Genomic DNA, 22,577 nt, shown 5'->3' with positions numbered 1-22,577 from the left:
GGCAAATCGGTGCAGCACTGTTGAAGAGTTGACTACCCAATACAATATGGGCCAACCCGGAACAATATCTGGCATGACCATGTGTCACACATATGGGCTATACCAAAAGAAGACCCCTATGGGGTCGTCTGTTGGTATAGTTTCCCTGAACCCTTAGGGTAACCTCAATGATACTGACAAAAACCCTTGCATCCCCTTTGTTCAAATGAACACTATCTCTACAAAATAGATTCCTTCAAGATTCAGGATGTCTTCCTGAATCAAACGTGATAACCAAGATATGAAAGGCTTGAATTATGTCCTTTAAGATTCTCAAAACACTAAATATGACAGTTCTCAGGAATGCAGTCTTGACTTCTCTATTGCCTGGTTGCATGCTTTTCACCATTTATGAATGTTCTTTTCTTCTCACAGCTTTCCTTGCAAGGAGTTCCATGTTATTTGAGGCAGATTATTGTCAGGTGCCATTGTCCTATAATCCAACATTCCATACATGCCGAACCTTTTTATGCTTTCATACTTCCAGTTCCATTTCAAGATATACTCCGTTTCTTTGAATGCTAACTTGATTCTACGTACTCAATGGGTTATCACCAAATAATTTTCAACACAATGAACACCTATTATAAAGCTAATTGTTTATTTCAGCTTTAAAATTAACTTTTTATTCGAATTGTCTATATAATTCTGACTCATCGCATATTATTATAATTGTTTAAGTTATGTCTTTATATTATTAGCATAAATGATATAAGGACACAACTGGCACAACATTTAAAATTACAGAAACTGGTGTTGCAGAATGCATTTCCACTAATAAACACAACATGTATTCATGCATTTTTATCTATTAATAGAAATGCTAAAAATATAAAATGTGAGTAGTTCAAGCCAAAATGATGATAAAAAGAGAAAACAACACTGGAAATATAAACTTTAGTATAACCACTTACATGGTCTACATACGGTTGTGGATCAGGTACTTCCCAATGTTCTGGGATGTTTTCATACCTGAAATAAAAACAAGCCTAAATAAGTTATTCTTTTCAAACATATTATATAAATAATTGTTTAAGATCCTTATACAGTAGACTCCAAATTATTTGGTATCGTCGGGAAATAACTCTACCTGGATAATCAAGACACCACATAATCCATAAATTAAAAGAAAAACTTGTGGATGTGATAAAAACTTAACTTTATTTATATATATATATTGTATTCATATTTATAAAAATATACTATTGCATAAAAAGAATTTGTATAGTATGCAAATACACCTCTTCATAGGCAAAAGCAGTGCTTTTTGCAAAAAAAAAAAAAAAAAACAGAAGGAAAACAGATTTCTCAGAAAAATCAGGAACGTGGTCTCTGTGCTGCACTAGAAGTGCAGTAGGCGCCTCCGTAGCCAGGTGGGAAGGAGCAGCAGTGCGTAGCACACGCTTCTTGATTAGACTGGGGTTCGAGCCCGTCACCACCAAATACGGAGGATGTGGAAAGGTCAGGGAATGACCATCGCATATCCCGGAGCAATATGGCCTTAGTTGCTAATGCTCCTAAAAACCAAATAACAAACAACAAACAAGAAGTGCAGTACAAGGTCCACATGGCACCAGAAGTTAAATTTTGCTGAAAATATACATATTTCTTATTAATATATATATATATATATATATATATATATATACAGGATTCATTTTAATGCATACTGCACTTTACCAGTATAATATGCTTTTAAATAATAGAAATTTAAACATTTTAAATCTTACCTGGCTGAATATTCTCTTATACCCAGCAATGCTATAAGGAGTTGTTAAAATGCCAAGCGTGACTTGGGATTCACACATGAGGAGTTATTCAGGGAGGGAATGCCAGAGGTGAATTAACTCCGGCAGTGAGCTAGATGATTTTGTAATAACTGAGAGGAAAGTGGAGGAGAAATTGTTGAAGATAAACATAAAAAAGGCACACGGGGGTGGACGAAACCTATCCAGTATATCAGGCTTAATGTCCAAGTCTGCAGATGATACTAGGGTTGGCAGGGTTGTTAAGGACACTAATGACAGTACGCTGCTGCAACAGGATCTATATTAAAGGCAGCAGCAAGCCCTTAGCCATAATTATGAGAGCTTCCTTGGACTCGAGGAAGGCACCCATGGACTGGAGATGTGCAAATGTGCCCTAATTCACAAAGGAGGATCAAAGGGCAACACAAGTAATTATAGACCTGTTAGTTTAACTTCTGTTCCAGGGAAATTAAGAGGCACTGGTTAAAGAAGCACTGCAGGATCATCTAGACAAGACTTCAGTTATAGCTCAGACACAGCATGGTATTGTTAAGTGGAAGTCTTGGTTGACCAATTTGATTGGATACTATAATGTGGTCACAAAGGAACTGGATGCAGGGAATAACTTTGATATCATATATTTGGATTTTAGAAAGGGTTTTGATACTGTTGCACAAATTGGAGCAGTGTGGCATTCAAGGCAAATTGCTGCTTTGGATAAAGGGATGGTTGAGTGGGAGAAGACAGAGAGTGGTAATCAATGGACACTGCTCTTCGTGGACCAATGTTATTAGTGGAGTCTCCCAAGGTTCAGTGTTGGGTCCATTGTTGTTTTCTGTATTTATAAATGATATTGATGGTGGTATATCAGGCTTAATGTCCAAGTTTGCAGATGTTACAAAGGTTGGCAGGGTTGTTAAGAACACTAATGACAGTATGTTGCTGCAACAGGATCTAGAAAAGTTGAGCAGGTGGGCTGAGCGGTGGAAATGAAGTTTAACATTGAGAAATGTAAAGTACTACATATGGGAAGCAGTAACCTCAGAGTAACGTATCAACTCTGTGGTACTACACTGACAGTGGTACAGAATGAAAAGGACCTGGGGGTAATTGTGCAGGCAGATACGAATTTTTCTGAGCAGTGCAGACGGTCTGCATGAGTAGCTTATGGTGTCTTGTCAATGATATACAAGAATTTTTCTAGCAGGGATAAGGAGGTGATTATTCCCTTGTATGAGGCAATGGTCAGGCCACACCTAGAGTACTGTATACAGGTCTGGAGGCCTCATTTCAAGAAGGATGTAGAGATGCTGGAACGAGTACAGAGAAGGCAACAAGATTAGTGAATGGAATGAAGGGTTGGTCTTACGAAGAAAGGCTTAAGTTTTGCAAATTACAGTCTCTGGAGACTGGCACCTGCGATGTGATCTGATTGAGGTGTATAAAGCCTTGAATGGTTTGAGCATGCTTAATGCTGAAGGGATTCTTCCTCCTGCTCAGAATAATCACCTGAGAGGGCATAAATTCAAATTGAGGAAAGACAGATGTAGGATAGATGTGCGGAAATTTGCCTTTAGCCAGTGGGTAGTTGATTGGTGGAACAGACTTTCATCTTTTGTTGTGGAAGTTGATAACCTAAATAAATTTAAGGCTGAACTGGACAGGTATTTGGACCAAATGGAGGGGTGAAATGGGAATTTTTTTTTTTTTTTTTTCTTTGGCCGATGCTGCATAAGCTTGCTTTCTTGCATCATATGCCTCTACTAATGCTAATGAGCTGTTAAATTTCATGCATCCCTGTACATTTCTTAGTTCTCCAAACAAGGACCACTGCAATTAGTTTTTTCTTCTTTCATAAGAGTGTGTGGTAGTCTCTCACACAAATTGAGAGAACTGGTGCTGCAAAATATTTATTGCTTCGATAAAATTTCTGCTATCTTGTCATTTATAAGTTTTTACAATAGGAACATGGGCCCCATGTTTTTGTTATTGTTTTCATCGGTTCAGTCGCAGCTGACTTTCGGAGACTCTATGATTGAGCTATCTCCATGCTGTCTGGGATTCAACAGCTTCTTCAAGTCCTTCATTCTCGTGCCAGTGTCGCGCTTGATGGTATCGAGTCAGCGTGTTCTTTGCTGACCTCTTTTCCTTGTCCTACTGACCTTTCCCAGCATTATCGATTTTCCAATGAATTGGATTGCATTACATGACTGAAATACGTCAATCATAGCACGGTGATCTTGGCTTCCTATGACGTTTCTGAGATTCTTGAGCTCGTTCATAAAGTTTTCTGGTGAAAAAGGTCGCCATGTCTTTCTCCAGCGGTGGTGCTATTATATGGATATATATAGGCCTTTACTAATTAAAACTCAGTCTTTTAAAAATCTACATCTTTTTCGATAAGGTGAAATTTTGTCAGAAAATTAGATACAACTAATCAATGTGACAAACCCCCCAGTGCCCATGTAGTCACCTGTAAAAGTAGGCAACGATCTGTAAAGTCAGCAATAAAGTACTTTCCTCAATGAACAAAAGAATACACTCCCCCCACAATTTTGATAACAGAAATGCTTATAACTAGGTCAGAATAATCTCGTTGGTTTAGTCTGCTACAGTAATAAATTTCCAAAATGATCTGAAGTAATTTCAGGTACACCTGACTGTTGGTTGATACAGATTTTAAAAATGTTGGCATTAACATTTAAAAGTAACATTCAAACTGTATTATTCAGGCAAGAGCAGAGAAACATGAACAGATTTTCTGCACTATAAGGAAAATATGCCTAGAATTATCATATTTTACCAGACATTTTGCAATTCACAAATTATTTTTCTTGGGAAGTTCATTAATTTGTCTTCTTTTAAAATTTCTTTTGAATCATGAACTGGATTTAGATATGAATCAGTGGAATTTAGAAGACTGGACTGGTTGCAGAAAGGAGTCAATGTGTCAAAGGAGTCAAAAGAGTACTTAAACCATTTATGATTTGCAGATGACATTGTGATCAAAAGCCACGATCCCAAAGAATTGGAGCAAAATCTTAATTTTAAAAAGTTAGTAAGGATTTCAGACTAAAGATGAATATGACTAAAACAAAAGTAATGATGAACAAGTATGGCACAGAAAGGGATATGATCACTGAAGGAGCAGTAATTGAAAAGGTGGATTCATATACTTAACTTGGACAAGTCACTGGCTGGAAGTCAAGAGAAGAATGAATCTTGGATGGAATAGCATTCAGGAAATATAGTCATATACTGAGGAGCAATATCCCAATTTGTCTGAAGCATACAATAATAATCGATGTATACTCCCCACCATTACACTTATGGAAGTGAAACTTGGGCCCTCGCCAAAAGAATGGAAGAGAAGCTGAAACTACACAGCGAAGAATGGAATGAATTATATTAGGAATCAGACAGCTGGATAAGAAGAGAAACGCATGGATTAGGTAGCAATCACAAATAAAGGACATTCTTATCAAAACTAAAGAACTGAATTGGAGTTGGGCAGGACACATAGCTCAAAGACATGATGACAGATGGACTAAGAAAATAACAGAATGGTACACAAGGAGATAAAAGAAAATCTGGAAGACAACAACAGAGATGGATAGATGAAATTCACGAGTTCGTGGGTAGTAAATGGATGGCCATTGCACAAAACAGAGGGAACTGGAATTTTGCTGGAGAGGCTTTCATAATGAAGTGGATTGAAAATGGATGATGATGATTCAGCCATAATAATTCCTTTAATATCAAAGAAAACAAGCCTTGTTTTACATTTTTTTGATTTTGCCTGTTTTGTCTTCCACTGCATTAACTGTCTTTTAGTTTCTTGGTCATCCTGAACAGACAACTTTCATTGTAAATTATTACAGTACTCAGAAATTCTGGATCTCCAATTTTTTTCAGAACATCTTCAAAAACTTGGAGTCTTCTTATTCTCTGATTTTCGTTCAAAATTTTAGGCACCATTCTGGCGCACACTTTTCTCATGCCTAAATTTTCAGTTAAAAATTTGTTTAACTTTCTTTGTCCATATTCAGTTCTGATGCAACCATTCTAATGGTTAAACAATGATCATTTCTAATCAATGTCCTTACCCAGTCCACATTTTCAAATACCATTTTAAAAAACCACGTGCTCTGAACATAGTATCTTCTCCCATAAACTTGACATAACTCATAATTTTCAAGTTGGTGTTTTCTTTAGTTTTGTTAAAAAGGTTTGTTGTTCAATTCTTTGTCTGTCATTTTTTTGGCAAACTGCAAAAACACAAGGTAATGAAAACCTGTCTCACTGCAAAGCAAATAACCATGGTGGAACGTGACTTGGCAAACAATTAGGGAAAGGTTCAAAGTCAAGGTTAAACAATGATCATCTCTATTGAAGAAATTGAAACTGCTCTGCCTTTGTTTCAGAGGTGGTGCTTGGTGTGCAGTGGCTATGCATGCATTTCGTTATTTAACAGCCACACCCTACACTGTGATCACATCCCCCTGGTGGTTCTTTCATCTACATATTCTTAATACATGAAGAATCACTGCTGATAATCAAATCAAGAAATATTGCTTTCTCTTGTTGCCTCTCTATCGAGGCAGTGTTAGGTGGGTCGGAAAACTGCTAGCTTGGGGGGATACAAGGACTAATAGATTAACAGTAGCCACTGGCTGAGGTGAAAGTGATTCTTGCACTGCTTCTATTGGAATGAGCAGAAGCATGGAAAACTAGATGCAGGATATTTCAGAGACTGCTGGGAGTCATTGCAGTACAAGTAAACACATGGGTTGTGTTAGGGTAGCTAAGAATAGGAACAGGTGTATGTATACTTGCGTGTACACGAATGCTAGGAGTTCGGTAAATAAATTTGATGAATTTGAGGTATTGCTCAAAACATCAAAGGCAGATATTGTTGGGATATCAGAGACATGGTGTCACACAGATATAAGCAATGCAGAACTGGATTTTGAGGAGTACAATGTTTACAGAAAGGATAGGAAGAGAGGAGGGGTTATGCTATTAATTAAGAAACACAAAATCCAAGGAAGTGAAGCCAGTCGACGTCGCTGGACAGTGTAGTGTCGAGTCAGTTTGGTGTGACATAAGCACTGGGAGATAAAAATTGAGAGTAAAAGTGTGCTATAGGCCTAATGACTCTGATGAGTATAATAAGAAACTGTACAGGGAAATAGAGTGGGCCAGTAAATCAGAGAGCCTTATAATGGGGGATTTTAATTTCCCAGATATTGACTGGAATTTGTGGGTTGGTCACTCACACACAAGCAAGGCTTTTGTGGATTTATTGGATGATTGTTTTCTACATCAGCATGTTCGGGAGGCAACTAGAGGGAGTAATACTCTTTATCTGATTATCAGTAGCGATTCTTCATGCATTAAGAATCTGCAGTTATAGGAACCACTAGGTGGCAGTGATCACAGTGGGATTTACTCAAAGAGGTAACTACCATCAGGGGTAAAGGGAAGGGTTTTTGCTTTTGCAAAGGCAACTATGATGGTCTGAGACAGTATTTAAATTCTATACAGCGGGACCAACTGATGATGTTACCAACAGCAAATTCAAAATGGGAAGCATTCAAAGAACTTATCTTGGAAGCTACTAGGCTTTACATAGCAACTAAGAAATATTGTTCAAGGTGGCCTAAATGGATGTCAGATGAACTAATGAGACACATGGCAGAGAAGAAAAATGCATGGGATACATATAAATTAATGGGTGACATGGAAGCCTATGATAGATATAAGCTGGTCTGTAACCAAGTCACAAAGGAGATTAGGCAGGTAAAGGCTGAGAAATCCTTGGCAAAGGATGGAAAGAAAAACAGAAAAGCGTTCTTTACCTATGTAAACTCTAGAAGGGAAGGGAATGAATCAGATTGGTCCACTGGATATTGATGGTTCAACAGTTGAGGATCCTGCTTAGGTGGCTAACTAACTAAACGAGTATTTTGCATCTACATTCACACATGAGGAGTTATTCAGAAGGGGAATGCCAGAGGTGAAGTAAACTCTGGCAGTGAGCTAAATGATTTTGTAATAACTGAGAGGAAAGTGGCAGGCAGATATTGTTGAGGATAAACATTAAAAAGGCACCCGGGGTGGTGGTAATAGTAGTAGTAGTGGCATGTGATGCAAGAAAGCAAGTGTATGAGCTTATGAAGCATCAGCCAAAAAAAAAAAAAAAAAAAATCACACCATTCCCTCCAAATGCCTGTCCAGTTCCTCCTTAAATTTATTCAACCTATCAACTTCCACAACGACAGACGGAAGTTTGTTCCAGCAATTAACCACCTGCTCGCTAAAGGCAAATTTCCACACATCTATTCTACATCTGTGTTTTCTTAATTTGAATTTATGCCCCCTTAGGTTCGTAATCTGAACAAGTGGAAGGATCCCATGAGAATTCAGCGTGCTCAACCCATTCAAGGCATTATACACCTCAATCAGATCACCGCGCAGGTGCCTAGTCTCCAGCCACTGCAATTTGCAGAACTTAAGCCTCTCTTGGTAAGAGGATCCCTTCATTCCCCTCACCAATCTTGTTGCCCTTCTCTGTACACGCTCAAGTAAATCTACATCCTTCCTAAAACGAGGCCTCCAGACCTGTACGCAGTACTCAAGGCGTGGCCTGACCATTGCCTTATACAGAGGGACAATCACCTCCTTCTCCCTGATAGCAAAATTCCTATATATGATTGACAAAACCCCATGACCTTCCCTGGCAGCCTGTTTGTATTGCTCAGAAAACTTCATATCTGACTGCACAATTACTCCCAGGTCTTTTTCATTTTCTACCACCTTAAGTGTAGTACCACACAGTTGGTACGTTTCTTTGGGGTTACTTCTACCCATATGCAGGACTTTGCATTTGTCAAGGTTAAACTTCAGTTGCCACTTCTTAGCCTATCTGCCCAAATTATCTAGATCATGTTGCAGTAGCACACTGCCATTACTGTCATTAACAACCCTGCCAACCTTTGTATCATCTGCAAACTTCGACATTAAGCCTGATATACCTTCATCAATATCATTGATAAATATACAAAACAACAGTGGACCTAACACCGAACCCTGTGGGACTCCACTAATAACATTAGTCCAAGAAGAGCAGCACCCATTGATTACCACCCTCTGTCTTCTCCCACTTAACCATCGTTTTATCCATTGTAGCAACTTACCCTTAATACCATTCTGCTCCAATTTGTACAATAGTCTTCCATGCGCAACAGTGTCAAAAACTTTCCTGAAATCCAAATAGATGATATCAAAATTATTTTTTGCATCCAGTTCCTTTGTAACCACATCATAATATCCTATCAAATTTGTCAGACAAGACTTTCCCTTAACAAACCCATGCTGTGTCTGAATTATTGCTGCAGTCTTGTCTAGATGATCCTGCAATGCATCTTTAACCAGTGACTCCATTATTTTACCTGGAACAGAAGTTAAACTAACTGGTCTGTAATTACTCGTGTCACCCTTCGATCCCCCTTTGTGAATTGGGGATACATTTGCACATCTCCAGTCCGTGGGAACCTCCCCTGAGTCCAAGGACGCTCTCATAATTATGGCTAAGGGTTTGCTTAGTTGCTTTGCCACCTCCTTTAATATAACTGGATAGATCCCATCCACCCCAGGTGCTTTTCTTATGTTTAACTTCAACAATTTCTCCTCCACTTTTCTATCAGTTATTACAAAATCATTAAGTATCCTGCTACAATTTGATAACCTTCTGCCATTTTCAAACCTTAATTCCTCATGTGTGAATGTAGATGCAAAATACTCATTCAGTTTGTTTGCTATCTGAGCAGGATCACCAACAGTTGAACCATCGATGTCAAGTGGACCAATCAGATTCATCCCCTTCCTTTTAGAGTTTATATAAGTAAAGAAATCCTTGCTGTTTTTTCTTAGCATCTTTTGCCAAGGATTTCTTGTAATCTGCCTTCGCCTGCCTAACCTCCTTTGTGACCTGATTACAGACTAGCTTATATCTGCCATAGGCTTCTGAGTCGCTTGATAATTTATATGCATCCCATGCATTTTTCTTCTCTGTCACGAATCTCATTAGTTCATTTGATAACCATTTAGGCCTAAACCTTGAACAATATTTCTTAATAGATATGAAACTTTTAGTAGCATCCACGATTAATTCCTTGAATGCTTCCCACTTAGAATTTACTGTTGGTAACATTGTCAGTTTATCCCACTGTACAGAATTTAAAAACTGTCTGAGACCACTGTACTCACCTTTACGGAAGCAAAAACCCTTTCCTTTACCCCTGATGGTAATTAAATCTTTAAGTAAATCCCCCATCAGTACACTGTGATCACTGCTACCTAGTGGTTCATTTATCTGCAAATTCTTAATACACGAACGATCACTGCTGATAACCAGATCAAGAGTATTACTTTCTCTGATTGCCTCTCGAACATGCTGCTGCAGAAAACAATCATCCAATAAATCCACAGAAGTCTGACTAGTGTGTGAGTGACCAACCCACAAGTTCCAGTCAATATCTGGGAAGTTAAAATCCCCCATTATAAGACATTCCGATTTACTAGCCCATTCTATTTCTCTGTACAATTGTTCATTTACTCATTCGAGTCATTAGGCCTATAACACACTCCTACTCCTATTTTTGCTTTCGTAGTGCTTATGTCTGTGCTTACGTTCCAGGAGTCTTTGTTTGTGAATTTTAAGTGATAGACTTTTTGCCGCTGCTTTTCAAAGAAGCTAAATTTTTAAGTTTCGATTTTCATACATACCCTATTCACACAGGTAAGTGTTTCAGTATTTGTCAGTTCTCAAATTATCATTTTTTAATGTTTATTTTAATCAAAAAGCATTAGTTATATGCATTATATGCATTTACAAATTTGTGTCCTATATTTAGGACGCAAGGCATTTGCATAAAAAAAATGTCTGATGGCAAGGTTATTACAACTGTATGATTCTTTCGGTTTACACATGGATTTTTATCCTGGATCCAGGGTTGTGTAATTTAAGCCTGCGATGATCTATGACCCAAAATCTGAACATCAGGGTTAGTGTGCAGAGTGTAAAGTGTGTTTAAGGTCAAACGGCACCAGGGGTTTCCCCCATCTCCGCATTGCTTTCATTGTGGGTGAATCAGTTCGCTGGGAAATGCCAGAGATTTAAAAGTGTATGGATATTGTATATGTGTAGTGTCATGTACCATTGTTCACTGGCTGCTGAACCCCTACTGAGGCCCAACGTTGCCCCACTTTCGCCCCGTGGAGGCAGACCAGGAAACACCAGTAGACTTAAGATTTACTCTGGCAGGTCCTGCTGCTTAATTTCCTGAGATTTCGGTGGCTAGGACTTAAAAAAATATATATATATATATATATATATATATATTTATTTTTGGTAAATTCGATAAGGAATAACGCTAAATTTTTGAATGGCCGAGTGTATGGGTGAAAAATATAATTTGGAGATGGTTAAACCAATTCCGATGTGTAGGGCATTCGCTTGCGTATGTGCAGGTAGAGTGGGTGGGGAGACTGAAGTCTGGGGGGAAAAGACATAAGTATGGAGTCGAGAGAGGAGGCAACCCCAAGTCACAGTGGGGCATGCCCATGCCCCACCAGATGGGAAAGTGGGAACAGCGAGAAGGGGAGGAGACAGTAAGACCGTCTCCCCCCCACCGGGGATATGGGTATTAAAGATGAAGGTGGCTAGGGTGCCCTCTTCAAGTCGCCAAATGGCGTTTGGCAGCTGTGCTGCGTTAAGTCTCTTTTCTTCAATGTTGAGTCGATTTCAGTCCAGTCGCTCATGGGGTAAGCCCCGTCCTTGTGTTTTTCACTTACTTGTCTCAAGGTTTTTCTCTGTAGTAACTCCATTGGATAGTATTTTATGGTCTTGTACAGTTTAACTTGTGGTGGTCTTTCGTCAGACACGATTTATGGTAATTAGCAGTTTTCTCCTCTCGAAGAGGTCCTGCGCATATTGAGAAAGTGCTCTGTATTCCTCTTCTGTGTCAATGAAGTGGGATTCCAGTCCTTTGGGAAGGTAGTGTATCCTTGTGATCAGGATGCCTCAGAGATCTTTGTATTCTGGGCAGTCGTAGACCAAGTGGTTCCAGTTCTCGATCTCCCCACACGTGCAGTTGGGGTCCTCAACAAGGCCGAACCCAAGCAGCTTCTCCTTAAAGGGACCATGAGCAGTAAGGAGCGAAGTCAAGTGCTTCCCCGGAAAGTACCAGGCCGGTTGCTTGGGGTAAATTTTGCTGAGGTTGGGGAGGAATTTTCTTGTGATTTCTCCTTTTGTTGTATCGGTCCATCTTTGTTGCCACTCCCGAAGTAAGTAGGCTTGTAATCAGACTTTTTCTGTTTTTGTACTACTCGCTGGGTCAATTATGAAATCCTGGAAGGTGGCAGCAACCCCCCTGGCGTGCAGGATGAACAAGCCAGCTTTTACAGTCTCCAAATCGAGGGGGAGCGCTCCAGCAAGCACCTGGCAACGCCGGTGTGCTTACTGTTCTGCATGCTCGTGTGGTTGTTAATAAAATGGTCTTTTATATCATATCCAGAGTTCTCCTATTGACTACAAGCGTCGTTTTGCTGTACCACACTGCAGCAGCATAAGTTAACGCAGGGATGAAGGTTGCCTTATAATACAACATTAGTGTTGTTTTTTTTTAATCCCCAGTCTTTTCTTGTAACCCTCGCCACCAATGCCGAGTAACGTCTTATCATCTTCGTCCTTATATATTGTAGGTGAGGTTGAAAGGATAAGTTTTTGTCTAGGATAACTCCTAGATATTTCATTTTGTTGGCAAGTTTAATGGTCACACTTTTTATTTTAATTTGGGGTGGACGCCGTATTTGCAGGGTTCCTTTTAGTAGAATAGATGTGGTTTTCATCGGTGAAATTAGCCCAGTTTTCTATTTTCTGTAGAGCTTGGTTTGCGGTGGTTTCCAGTTGGGCTCTTGAGTCAGCCTCAATGGTAAGAATAAGGTCGTCTGCAAAGGCCTGGGCCTCGACCAGCCCCAGGTCCAGGTTCAGTAGCTCGTTGAGGACCATGTTCCAAAGGAGTGGCCCCAAGACAGACCCCTGTGGGCAGCCCCTGTGCACAGATCTTGTGACTTTTTAGTAGTTGGCATTTATTTCTACTTTCCTGCAAGATAGGTAGTCCTCCATTACCTTGTATAGGTTGATAGGGACCGCAGCCACCCTTAGTCTGCCTAGGACGCTTGGCCACCATAGTGTGCAGAGTGTGTGTAAAGTGTAAAGTGTATTGATGTCTAACGGCACCAGGGGTTTCCCCCATCTCCGCGTTGCTTTCATTGTAGGTGTACCAGTTCACTGGGAAGGCCAGAGATTTAAAAGTGTATGGATTTTGTATAAGTGTAAATGTTATGTATCGTTGTTCATCTGGCCATTTAGCCGCTGGACCCCTACTGAGGCCCAACTTTGCCCACACTTGGCCCCGTGGAGGCAGACCAGGTACACAGTAGTATGGAGCTTTACTCTGGCAGGCCCTGCCACCTAGTTTCCTGAGATTTCAGTGGCTAGGGCCTAAGTAAAAAAAAAAAAAAAATTGTAATGCAACACGCGGCGATTTTCAGGGTAAGACGCTAAGAGATTATTAGAGGCCTAAAGGGCATGCGTGTCTTGATTTGAACAATTAAAATTTTGGTAGTGTGGGGCATACGCTATGATATTTAGTCAGAGTGGGGAGGAGACTGAAGGCTGGGGGAAAAGTCAGAAATATGGGGTCAATAGGGAAGATGGCCCCAGAGAAGGTCAGTGGGGCATGCCCATGCCCCACCAGGAGGAAAAGAGGGGTGAGTATGAGAGAACAGGCATCCCACCTTGGGCTTGGATCAGAGTAGTGAAAACCTTGGGAGGTGCATTACGGCCACAGAAGCAGATGCGCCAACAACTAACAAAGAAATTAAAAAAAAAAAAAAAAAAAGAGTATAGGCCACCCCAGGCTTCCACTACACAAGAATCCCAGATCCAGGATAAAAACTTGGTACCAGCATCATGGTCTGATGATAGATATTGGTAAGATCCTAAACCTACCTGCACACCAACCCTGATGCCTGAGTATGGGAGCAGCAAAGATCACCCCAGGCTTCCACTACACAATAATCCTGGATCCAGGATAAAAACTTGGCACTATTCTATTGGCTAATGGAGTTAATCTCTCTCCTATAAATCAACTGCTGGCAGTGGCTCTTGCTTTTATGAACACTCAGGTTTCTGGGAGCATCAGCAAGATATCTTCAAATCTCATCAGTCTATCAGCAGGTAAGAATTTAATCTCTTTGTATTTACTTAAGATTTCCTGTTTTATATTGTAATGGCAATTCAAAACTTAATACTTTTTATATATGATAATAACCTTTATGGAAAACAATCAGATAGCATCCTCCCTAACTATAAAACATTCTTACATTTTTTTTTTTTTTTAGCAGACTGGACCCTAAACAGTTTTGGATCTACAGCAGATCCAAAATTCCCTCAAAACTAAATGGCACTTTGGATTCAAATGAAGATGGCTCTCTACCCATGAAGGATAAAGAAAAAGAATTTTTATTACTATATTATCACCTGAGAATATTACTGATGAAGAAGATGATCCAGGAATGAAAATATTGTAATTTGTCTGGAAGCATGCTTAATGCTCAAGCTGATTTAAATGATCCTTCAATTGAAGATGAGGAATCTATATCCTCTCCAAAGAAAAAAAAAGGAAGGAGTGGGAGGAGTAGACTAAATGGACCAGAATATACCAAAACACAGAACTGGTATTCGAGGAAAAAAATGGTATTCTAGTCTTATTACATATATGATCGATGTAGCTGTGAATAACGCCTGGCAGATACATAGAATATGCAAAGGTAAAGATGCAATGGACCTATTAGGTTTTTGTAGAACTATAGTTAGATTTTATTTAGAGCAATATTGCAATACACTACAACAAGGCCAGTAAGGAAGACCACAGCAAAACTTGAATAAAAGTCGATTTGACATGCATGCACATTGGGTTGTTCCCCAAGAAAATCAAACACGATGTGCACACTGTCACATGAAAACAACAACAAGATGTGAGAAATGTAATAGAGGGTTGCATGCAAAATGTTTCAAGGCTTACCATATTCAGTAACACTAAAATAAAATAATTTGTTTTTGTAAGGTATTTTCCTAGCCTCCTATATATAGGACACCTTGTATTTTCATTGTAAATCATATTTTGATGAATAAAACTGCATTTTTCATGTCATTAGGTTCTAATTGTCCTTATTTCTCACATAAATTTAAAATTTATAAAAAATCCTGACTTTAGGCATAAATGGGTTATTGATCAGTTATTGTTATCACTTTAGCTGAGTCCCGAAGTGATCACAATAAGCGGCGTCCACTGTATTCTTTCATTTCTTAATGAAAGTCCCTCTGGCCTGCACGCCATTCAAGGCAGATCCATATATATGTTTGCACACTAGCTGCAATCCTTCGTTTTTGTTAACATTCAGCATTCTAAATGAAATGCATGATTAAATCCTTACCCTTTATAAAACCTGAAATTATAATGAAACGTGTAATGTTCAAATTTCACATTCCTTGTGGCACTTCAAATTTGAAAAAATTAGCACGTTCAAAGAACTAGCAATTTCATATTCAAAACCGGAAAAAGTGAATACTGTACATACTTGTATATACTGGTAAAACCTACTACCATATTTCCAAGAGGAGAAATCAGCAAAAAATTTGCTGTATATTTGCTTCGGCATATTCAATATTCAGTTGCAAAGTAATTTTTGTAAACAAAAAGATGCACCAGAGACTAATTACTGTACACACCCAGTTTCTCTATTCAGCTACAGATGCAATAAAAGAGTATGTCAGTGGAATGCTAATTACAAAATTTACAAAGTAAAGTTTTATAAACAACAGCACATAACATCCTTCCTTCGACTAGAAGTTACATTTAGGGCAGCAAAAGCTGCTAAGGGCTAAACTAGACAAAAATATACATGAACTGACAATGGAGAAATCATGTGACTTCTCTTCAGCACTTAATAGTCCACACAGGTTGGTTTTGATTTAGTTTTCTCAAAACATGGTAAATTCTAGGGCATCAGAAATAAATACATGGCAAAATTAGTATATCAATAGGACCGAAGTAATGGCCAACGAGATAAAAAAAATATTATACAGTTGAAAATTTTAAGTTATTGAAAGAGTTAAGAGAGCCGAAACAAAATGCAGTATATTTTGCAAGTGGGGAATTACAGAAGAAATGATCCGTGGTTGTAGGAAAGAGGAAGAAAAAACATGTTCATTCATAGACTGTAGATGATGAAGTAGATCACCAAGAAAGAAATGTGAAAACAGTGATGTGGACCAATGCTTACACAAGTACTTTCCACAGAAGCGTAGTGAAGGAGTACCGATAAATGGAGTAATTCTCAGAGAACAGGCACTTCATTTCAAAAAACTAATTGGTGGAGATGACACATTTAAAGCTACAGAAGAGTGTCCTTGGAGATGGAAGGCTCATTGTGGGATATCCCAAGTTAGTCTTGTAGGTGAATCTGCATTTAGTGACATTACAACAGCAGAAACGTTTCCTGAATTTCTGTGTAATGTGATTTAAGATGGATGAATGAATGGATGGATGAATTCATCTTTCCAGATAAACAGTTGTATTGTACAAATGTGATGAAACAGCACTGTACTATGAACTTTGCCCCAACAAGTCACTGGATATTTAAAAGGCCCCCAACAAAAGTCAGCATGAAAACTAACAAAGAGAGAATTACTGTGTTACTGTGCACAAACAAGACTGAAAATCGCATTGTGCATTGATAAAAGTCAGTCTCCAGTGTTTTAAGCAAATCAACATGAAATGTCTACCTGTGATTTATAAAAATAGCTCCAAAGCTTGGATGATGAGTAATATTTTTGCTTCATGGTTTGAAAGTGAGTTTGTACCATCAGTGAGACAACTCCATTTGCTTTCCAAAAAAAGTAAAAGCTCTGTTACTGTTGGATCACTGCACAGCTTATCCTTCAGCTGATGTCCTGAAATTGTAAGATGACAAGACAGAGTCACATTTCTGCCAATGAACACAACTGCACTAATTCAGCCCATGCATCATGGCATTATTTGAGTCTTCAAAGTCTACTTGCTGGTGTTGTGAACTCAGAAATTCAAGTTCTAGAATTTCTGAAAACTTTAACACAGACATTGTATACAATATTGGATTAGTGTGGGAGAAAGTAAGGTCAACAACAACTGAAAACCCTGGAAAAAAGTATTGGAAAAGACAAGATCACTAATAATAACCTTGAATTAGCAGCACAAACAGAAGGTCAGTGACATAGGGAGTGACTCAGAAGATAAGTGGATGACTTGTGTAAGGAAAAAGCAGCAGAAATAATAAAGTGCTTGAAAACATTATTGAGGTGATGGTGTGGCATCACCTCAATAATGTTTTAACTTTAATTTAACAAATAATACTTTTGAAATACAGTGGATCCCCGCTCTAGCATTAGTAGAGGTATATGATGCAAAAAAGCAAGCTTATAACAATATCAGCAAAAAAAAAAAAAAAAAAAACCCTTCCCATTTCACCCATCCATTAGCTCCAAAAGTTTGTCCACTCCTTGACAAACTTTTGGAGCTAATTTTCTTACTATTTTAGCAGTAAACTTCCACGACAGATAGAAGTTTGTTCCAGCCATCAACTACCTACTGCTAAAGGCAATAATTTCCGCACATCTATTCTACAACTATCTTTTCTCAATTAGAGTTTATGTCCCCTTCAGGTATGTAACCTGAGAAGGAGGAAGAATCCCATCAGCATTGAGCCTGCTCACACCATTCAAGGCCTTATACACATCAATCACATTACCTTGCAGGTGCCTAGTCTCCAGACACTTCAATTTGCAGAATTTAAGCCTTTCTTTGCAAGAGCACCACTTTGTTCCCCTCACCAGTCTTGTGCCGTTCTCTGTACTCATTCTAGCAATAAGGCCTACAGGCCAGTAGGTAGCACTCAAGTTGTGGCCTGACCACTGCAACCTTCGACATTAAGCCAGATATACCTTCATCAGTATCACTGATAAATATACAAAAAAACAACAATGGGCCCAACACTGAACCCTGGGGGACTGCACAAATAACATTAGTCCACGAAGTGCTATCGTTGTTGATATTTTAATCTTTTCTTGGCGCAGTATAACCGTAGTCGTTTTTGCGCCAATAAAATCAAAACCAACCAACCAATCCACGAAGTGCAGTGTTCACTGATTACCACTTTGTCTTCTCCCACTCAACCATCCTTTTATCCATTGTAGCAACTTGCCCTTAATGCCATACTGCACCAATTTGTACAGTAGTCTTTGAGGTGCAACAGTATCAAAGGTATCAGTACTATCACTATGCAACAGTATCAAAGGTATCAGTACTATCAATATGCAACAGTATCAAAGGTATCAGTACTATCAATATGCAACAGTATCAAAGGTATCAGTACTATCAATATGCAACAGTATCAAAGGCTTTCCTGAAATCCAAGTACAGTAAACCCCCGCTATTCGCGGTCGCTGATTTAATATAAAATGAAACCTAAAAAATCTGAAATTTAAAGCGCCGTGAACATTTTCCATCATAAAAAAAGGTGGGCGTGGCTAAAATTATCTTTCCTGGTCAAAACAGCACTCAGTGGGTGGGGGGAGAGGAGTGACAAAATCGCGAGCGTGGATGTTTCTCGCTAATCCTTTTTCAGTATGTGTTATGCGCTTGTCATGAAGGTTTCGTCGTTTGCTTTTAATTTGTATGCTTATAAATTGAATAAATTTATAAATTGATATGTTTACAAAAGTGATAAATCTACCGTTTTGCAGTGTAAAACAGACTTTTTCGAGCGTGTTAACAGAAGAAAGTGACTTTATTGTGGACAAGTTCTTTCTAACCCGTACAAAAATATGGCTACGAATAACAAGGGAAATGTGAAAAGATCAAAGGTGATGACATTAGCGAATAAAATTAAGTTATTAGACAAAATTTCTAATGGTGAAAGTGTCTCCTCAGTGGTAAAACATTATAAAATCAATGAGTCAACGGTAAGATCAATCAAAAAATTGGAAGAAAAAATCCGCCGTAGTGTCCGTGAAAACGCGCTAATTGCTTCAAAAATTTGTTCTGTAACTCGTGATGTTAAATTAGAAAAAATGGAAAAGGCTTTAAATCTGTGGCTAGAAGACCGAACTCAAAATAAAATTCCGTTAGGTTCACTCATCATTCGTGAAAAGGCAAAACTCCTTTATCAACACTTTAGCGAAACTGGTGATAGCACTGGCTGGATATGTTTTTTTAGGTAGCAAAGGGGTTGGTTTGAAAGATTTGTTTGAAATTTCTAATAAATATTACATTTAATATTAAATTGTTTCTTATTTGCATTTTGATGCCATATGTTTGCAGTTCACTATGTACATAGTCATATTATGAAGGTACATATAATACATACGTAGATAAAATTTTAGACTAGTTTTTCTTATATATTTCATACTTTGGAAAGGAACCCCTTTATTAAATTGGGAGCCATAACTCAGTATTCGTGGCATTTCTCAGGAACATAACCCCCACGAATAGCGGGGGTTTACTGTATATGATATCAAAATTATTTTGCATCCAGTGCTTTTGTGACCACATCACAGTATTCAATTTGGTCAAGAATTAAATACTGTGATGTAGACAAGACTTTCCTCTAACAAACCCATGCTGCATCTGAATTATTACTGGTCTTTTCTAGATGATCCGCAATGCTTCTTTAACCAGTGGTTTTCAACCGAGGTGCCGTGGCACCTTAGGGCACCGCAACAACATTCCAGGGATGCCACGTAATTTCGGTTTAAGTTACTTAAACTTATTATTATTTTTTAATTTATATGTTTATTTCATTATAAAAAGGTGTACAGTATCTTTTTAATTTTTGGTGATCTATAATTGATGTTTACTTAGTACCTCTATACAAAGAATAAAATTATATACTGTATATATATAATTTGTATTATGAAATGTAATTTTTATAATTATTTTATTGTAATAAATAACATATATATTTTTTAATATTATATATATATATTGAGAAAATTGAGTAGGGGTGCCACAAAATAAAATAAATTACTTAGGGGTGCTGTTATTAAAAAAAGGTTGAAAATCACTGAGTTAAACTAACAGGTCTGTAATTACTCCTGTCACCCTTTGATCCCTCTTTGTGAATTGGAGATACATTTGCACATCTCCAGTCTGAGCCCAAGGAAGTTCTCTTAATTTTGGCTAACTGTTTGCTTACTTCCTTAATATAATTCGATAGATCCTATCTACTCCGGGTGCCTTTCTTATGTTTAACTTAAACAATTTCTCTTCCACTTTGCTCTTAGTTATTACAAATTTATTTACTCCCGCTAGAGTTTAATAAGCTTCTGTTTTCCACTTCCCTACAGACCTACTCATATGTGAATGTAGAGGTAAAATACTCATTCAATTTGTCAGCAACTTGAGCAGGATTATCAACGGTTAAACCATCAATATCAAGTGGACCAATCTGATTCATCCTCTTCCTTCTAGAGTTTACATAAGTAAAGAAGTCTTTGCATCCTTTGCCAGTCTGTAATCTGCCTTCACTTGCCTAACCACCTTTGTGATTTGATTACAGACTAGCTTATATCTACCATCCATAGGCTTCTGTGTCGCCTGATAATTTACATGCATCCCATACATTTTTCTTCTCTGCCACGAGTCCCATTTGTTCATCTGACATCCAAATAGATGTCAGAAAAACTGTGTTTACGATATTAATCTGTTCCAGAGAAACCATTGTATCATGAAAATACCGCAATGTGTACCCAATAACACCTTGTTTTTTGGTAATAAGCTCGAAGACCTCGAAAATTGAAATTTTTGCTATATAACTAAGCTATTTATTTCTCTAAAAGGTGATTTTTATAATGATAATCGTACATATTGATTAAAACCAATATAATGATTAAAGCACAACAGAAAAAATCACTTCAACTAAAGGATGCAAAAACAAAACACACAATCAACACATTTATAAACGCTGCTAGTCACTGAGGGGAAGTACCAAGTGGTCCAATTGGAGACAATCGTAAGCTCATCCCATCCAAAAGTGAAATAAGTAAGTGCCAGTTAACATGATCACTGGTTAGTGGAATCAGCCACTTCAATTTAAAAAAAAACCAAATTTAAATCATTAAAATGCACTACCTTTCATCATTATCATATGTTCGGTTATAAGAAATCAATTTTGAATGCCTTTGTGATATTTTTCTAAAGCAAATTTCTGGAGGTCACTACCGTAAAACAAAAACAATTTTCAGTTTCCGGTTTATTGGGCTGTTCTGTTAGTGCAATCTATTATAAACAGGTAGTAAACTCGATCTTATCGCATTTGCGATAATACTGGTAGCTATAATTCTGTGGGTTTTTTTATGTTATTATAGTGAAATGTGTTTCCCCCTTCCTTTCCAATCATATATTTTCAGGATCATCTTGTCATTCCTACTTTTTAAGCTTTGTAAACTTGTTGCTGCATATCTCACTTGCAGATGGTACGTGGTAGATGATTCTCATCAACCGGTGCATTACCACCATTTTGGTAATTGGAGGCTTGAAGAGGTGAAAGCCATGTTTAGTCTCCACCACTTCAAGCCTCCAATAAGCAAAATGGAGGCTTGAAGTGGCGGAAGCCATGTTTAGTCTCCAGAGCTAAGTTTCATTCACCCCTTCCATCAGGCAGTATGACTGATGACTTCTGAGGTTATGATGAACATCAGGACGAGATCCAATCTTCTTTACATTTCAAGGGTACAGCTCTAAAATGGTGTTCGCAGGCCGGCTGCTAGTTAGTACAATGGACCAAACCTATTGGTAACTCTTTAGGAGGCTTCCAGATCAGCTAGGGTATAATTTTGCTACCTCTACTCTGCCAGAAAGTGACTGGAGGGAGTCCGAGTAGTGTGTATGTGGGGAGCATTGTCGAAGCCATGTTATGTCAAGAATCTGGGTATATTCTCACCATGTGTATGCCATATTTAAAAATTTCATTACTTCATACAGCATGTCCCCCCCCCCACTTTTTCTTACTACTGAATAGGCCACGAATTGTCAAACTAATAGAGTAAGCTTATCTGCGAAAAGATCTAAACCTCCAAAATAGTTCATTTCACAAATATACGTGGTCTCAATTCTAATATCAACGATGTCCATTTCCACCTGCAGTTTGACAAATCCCATGTACTTTTTCGGAGAGAATCTCAGTTATCGGTTGATTCAACTACTGCTCATCTCAGTTGCCCAAATTATTTGCTGTACGACTCCTTTCGTCTCAAAGGTAGTACTTGTGCAAATTTTCGTTCCGATATTCCCTGTCAGAGACTTGGTAATTTGGAATCTCCTCTTTTCGATCTTTTCTGGCTTAAAATCTCTCTACCTCATTGTGTCAAATTCATGTGTTCTCTCTACCGTTCTCCCAATTCCATTAATCACTTGGAGCTCTTTGACCTCCTCTCTTTGCAAGTTAACTTTCTCCAGTCCAACTTTCTTAACAGTGAGGTAATTATCATTGGTGATTTTAATGTTCACAACTCCAGCTGGCTTCTGTTTTCTAGTCCCACCGACCCAGCTGGTCAAGATGCTGAGGCTTTTGCAATTATTAATGACCTTGCACAGATTGTTCATTTACCTACAAGAATACCGG

General features: G+C 38.3%; 1 protein-coding gene across 1 annotated transcript in view; it reads right to left on the bottom strand.

The window, feature by feature from the left end:
* Positions 1–22,577, bottom strand: part of eIF3b (eukaryotic translation initiation factor 3 subunit b) — a 255,386-nt gene that overhangs the window by 162,233 nt on the left and 70,576 nt on the right. Inside the window, exon 4 of the mRNA XM_090375895.1 lies at positions 954–1,011. Coding sequence (XP_090232021.1) covers positions 954–1,011 — 58 coding nt within the window. The remainder of the gene's footprint in view (positions 1–953; positions 1,012–22,577) is intronic.

Source organism: Mastigoproctus giganteus, chromosome 6, assembly GCF_048544385.1.
Source record: "Mastigoproctus giganteus isolate SK-2022 chromosome 6, ASM4854438v1, whole genome shotgun sequence".
Classification (NCBI taxonomy): Eukaryota; Metazoa; Arthropoda; class Arachnida; order Uropygi; family Thelyphonidae; genus Mastigoproctus; species Mastigoproctus giganteus.
Note: the sequence above shows the minus strand (reverse complement) of the source record. Positions and strands in the feature narration are given on the sequence as shown.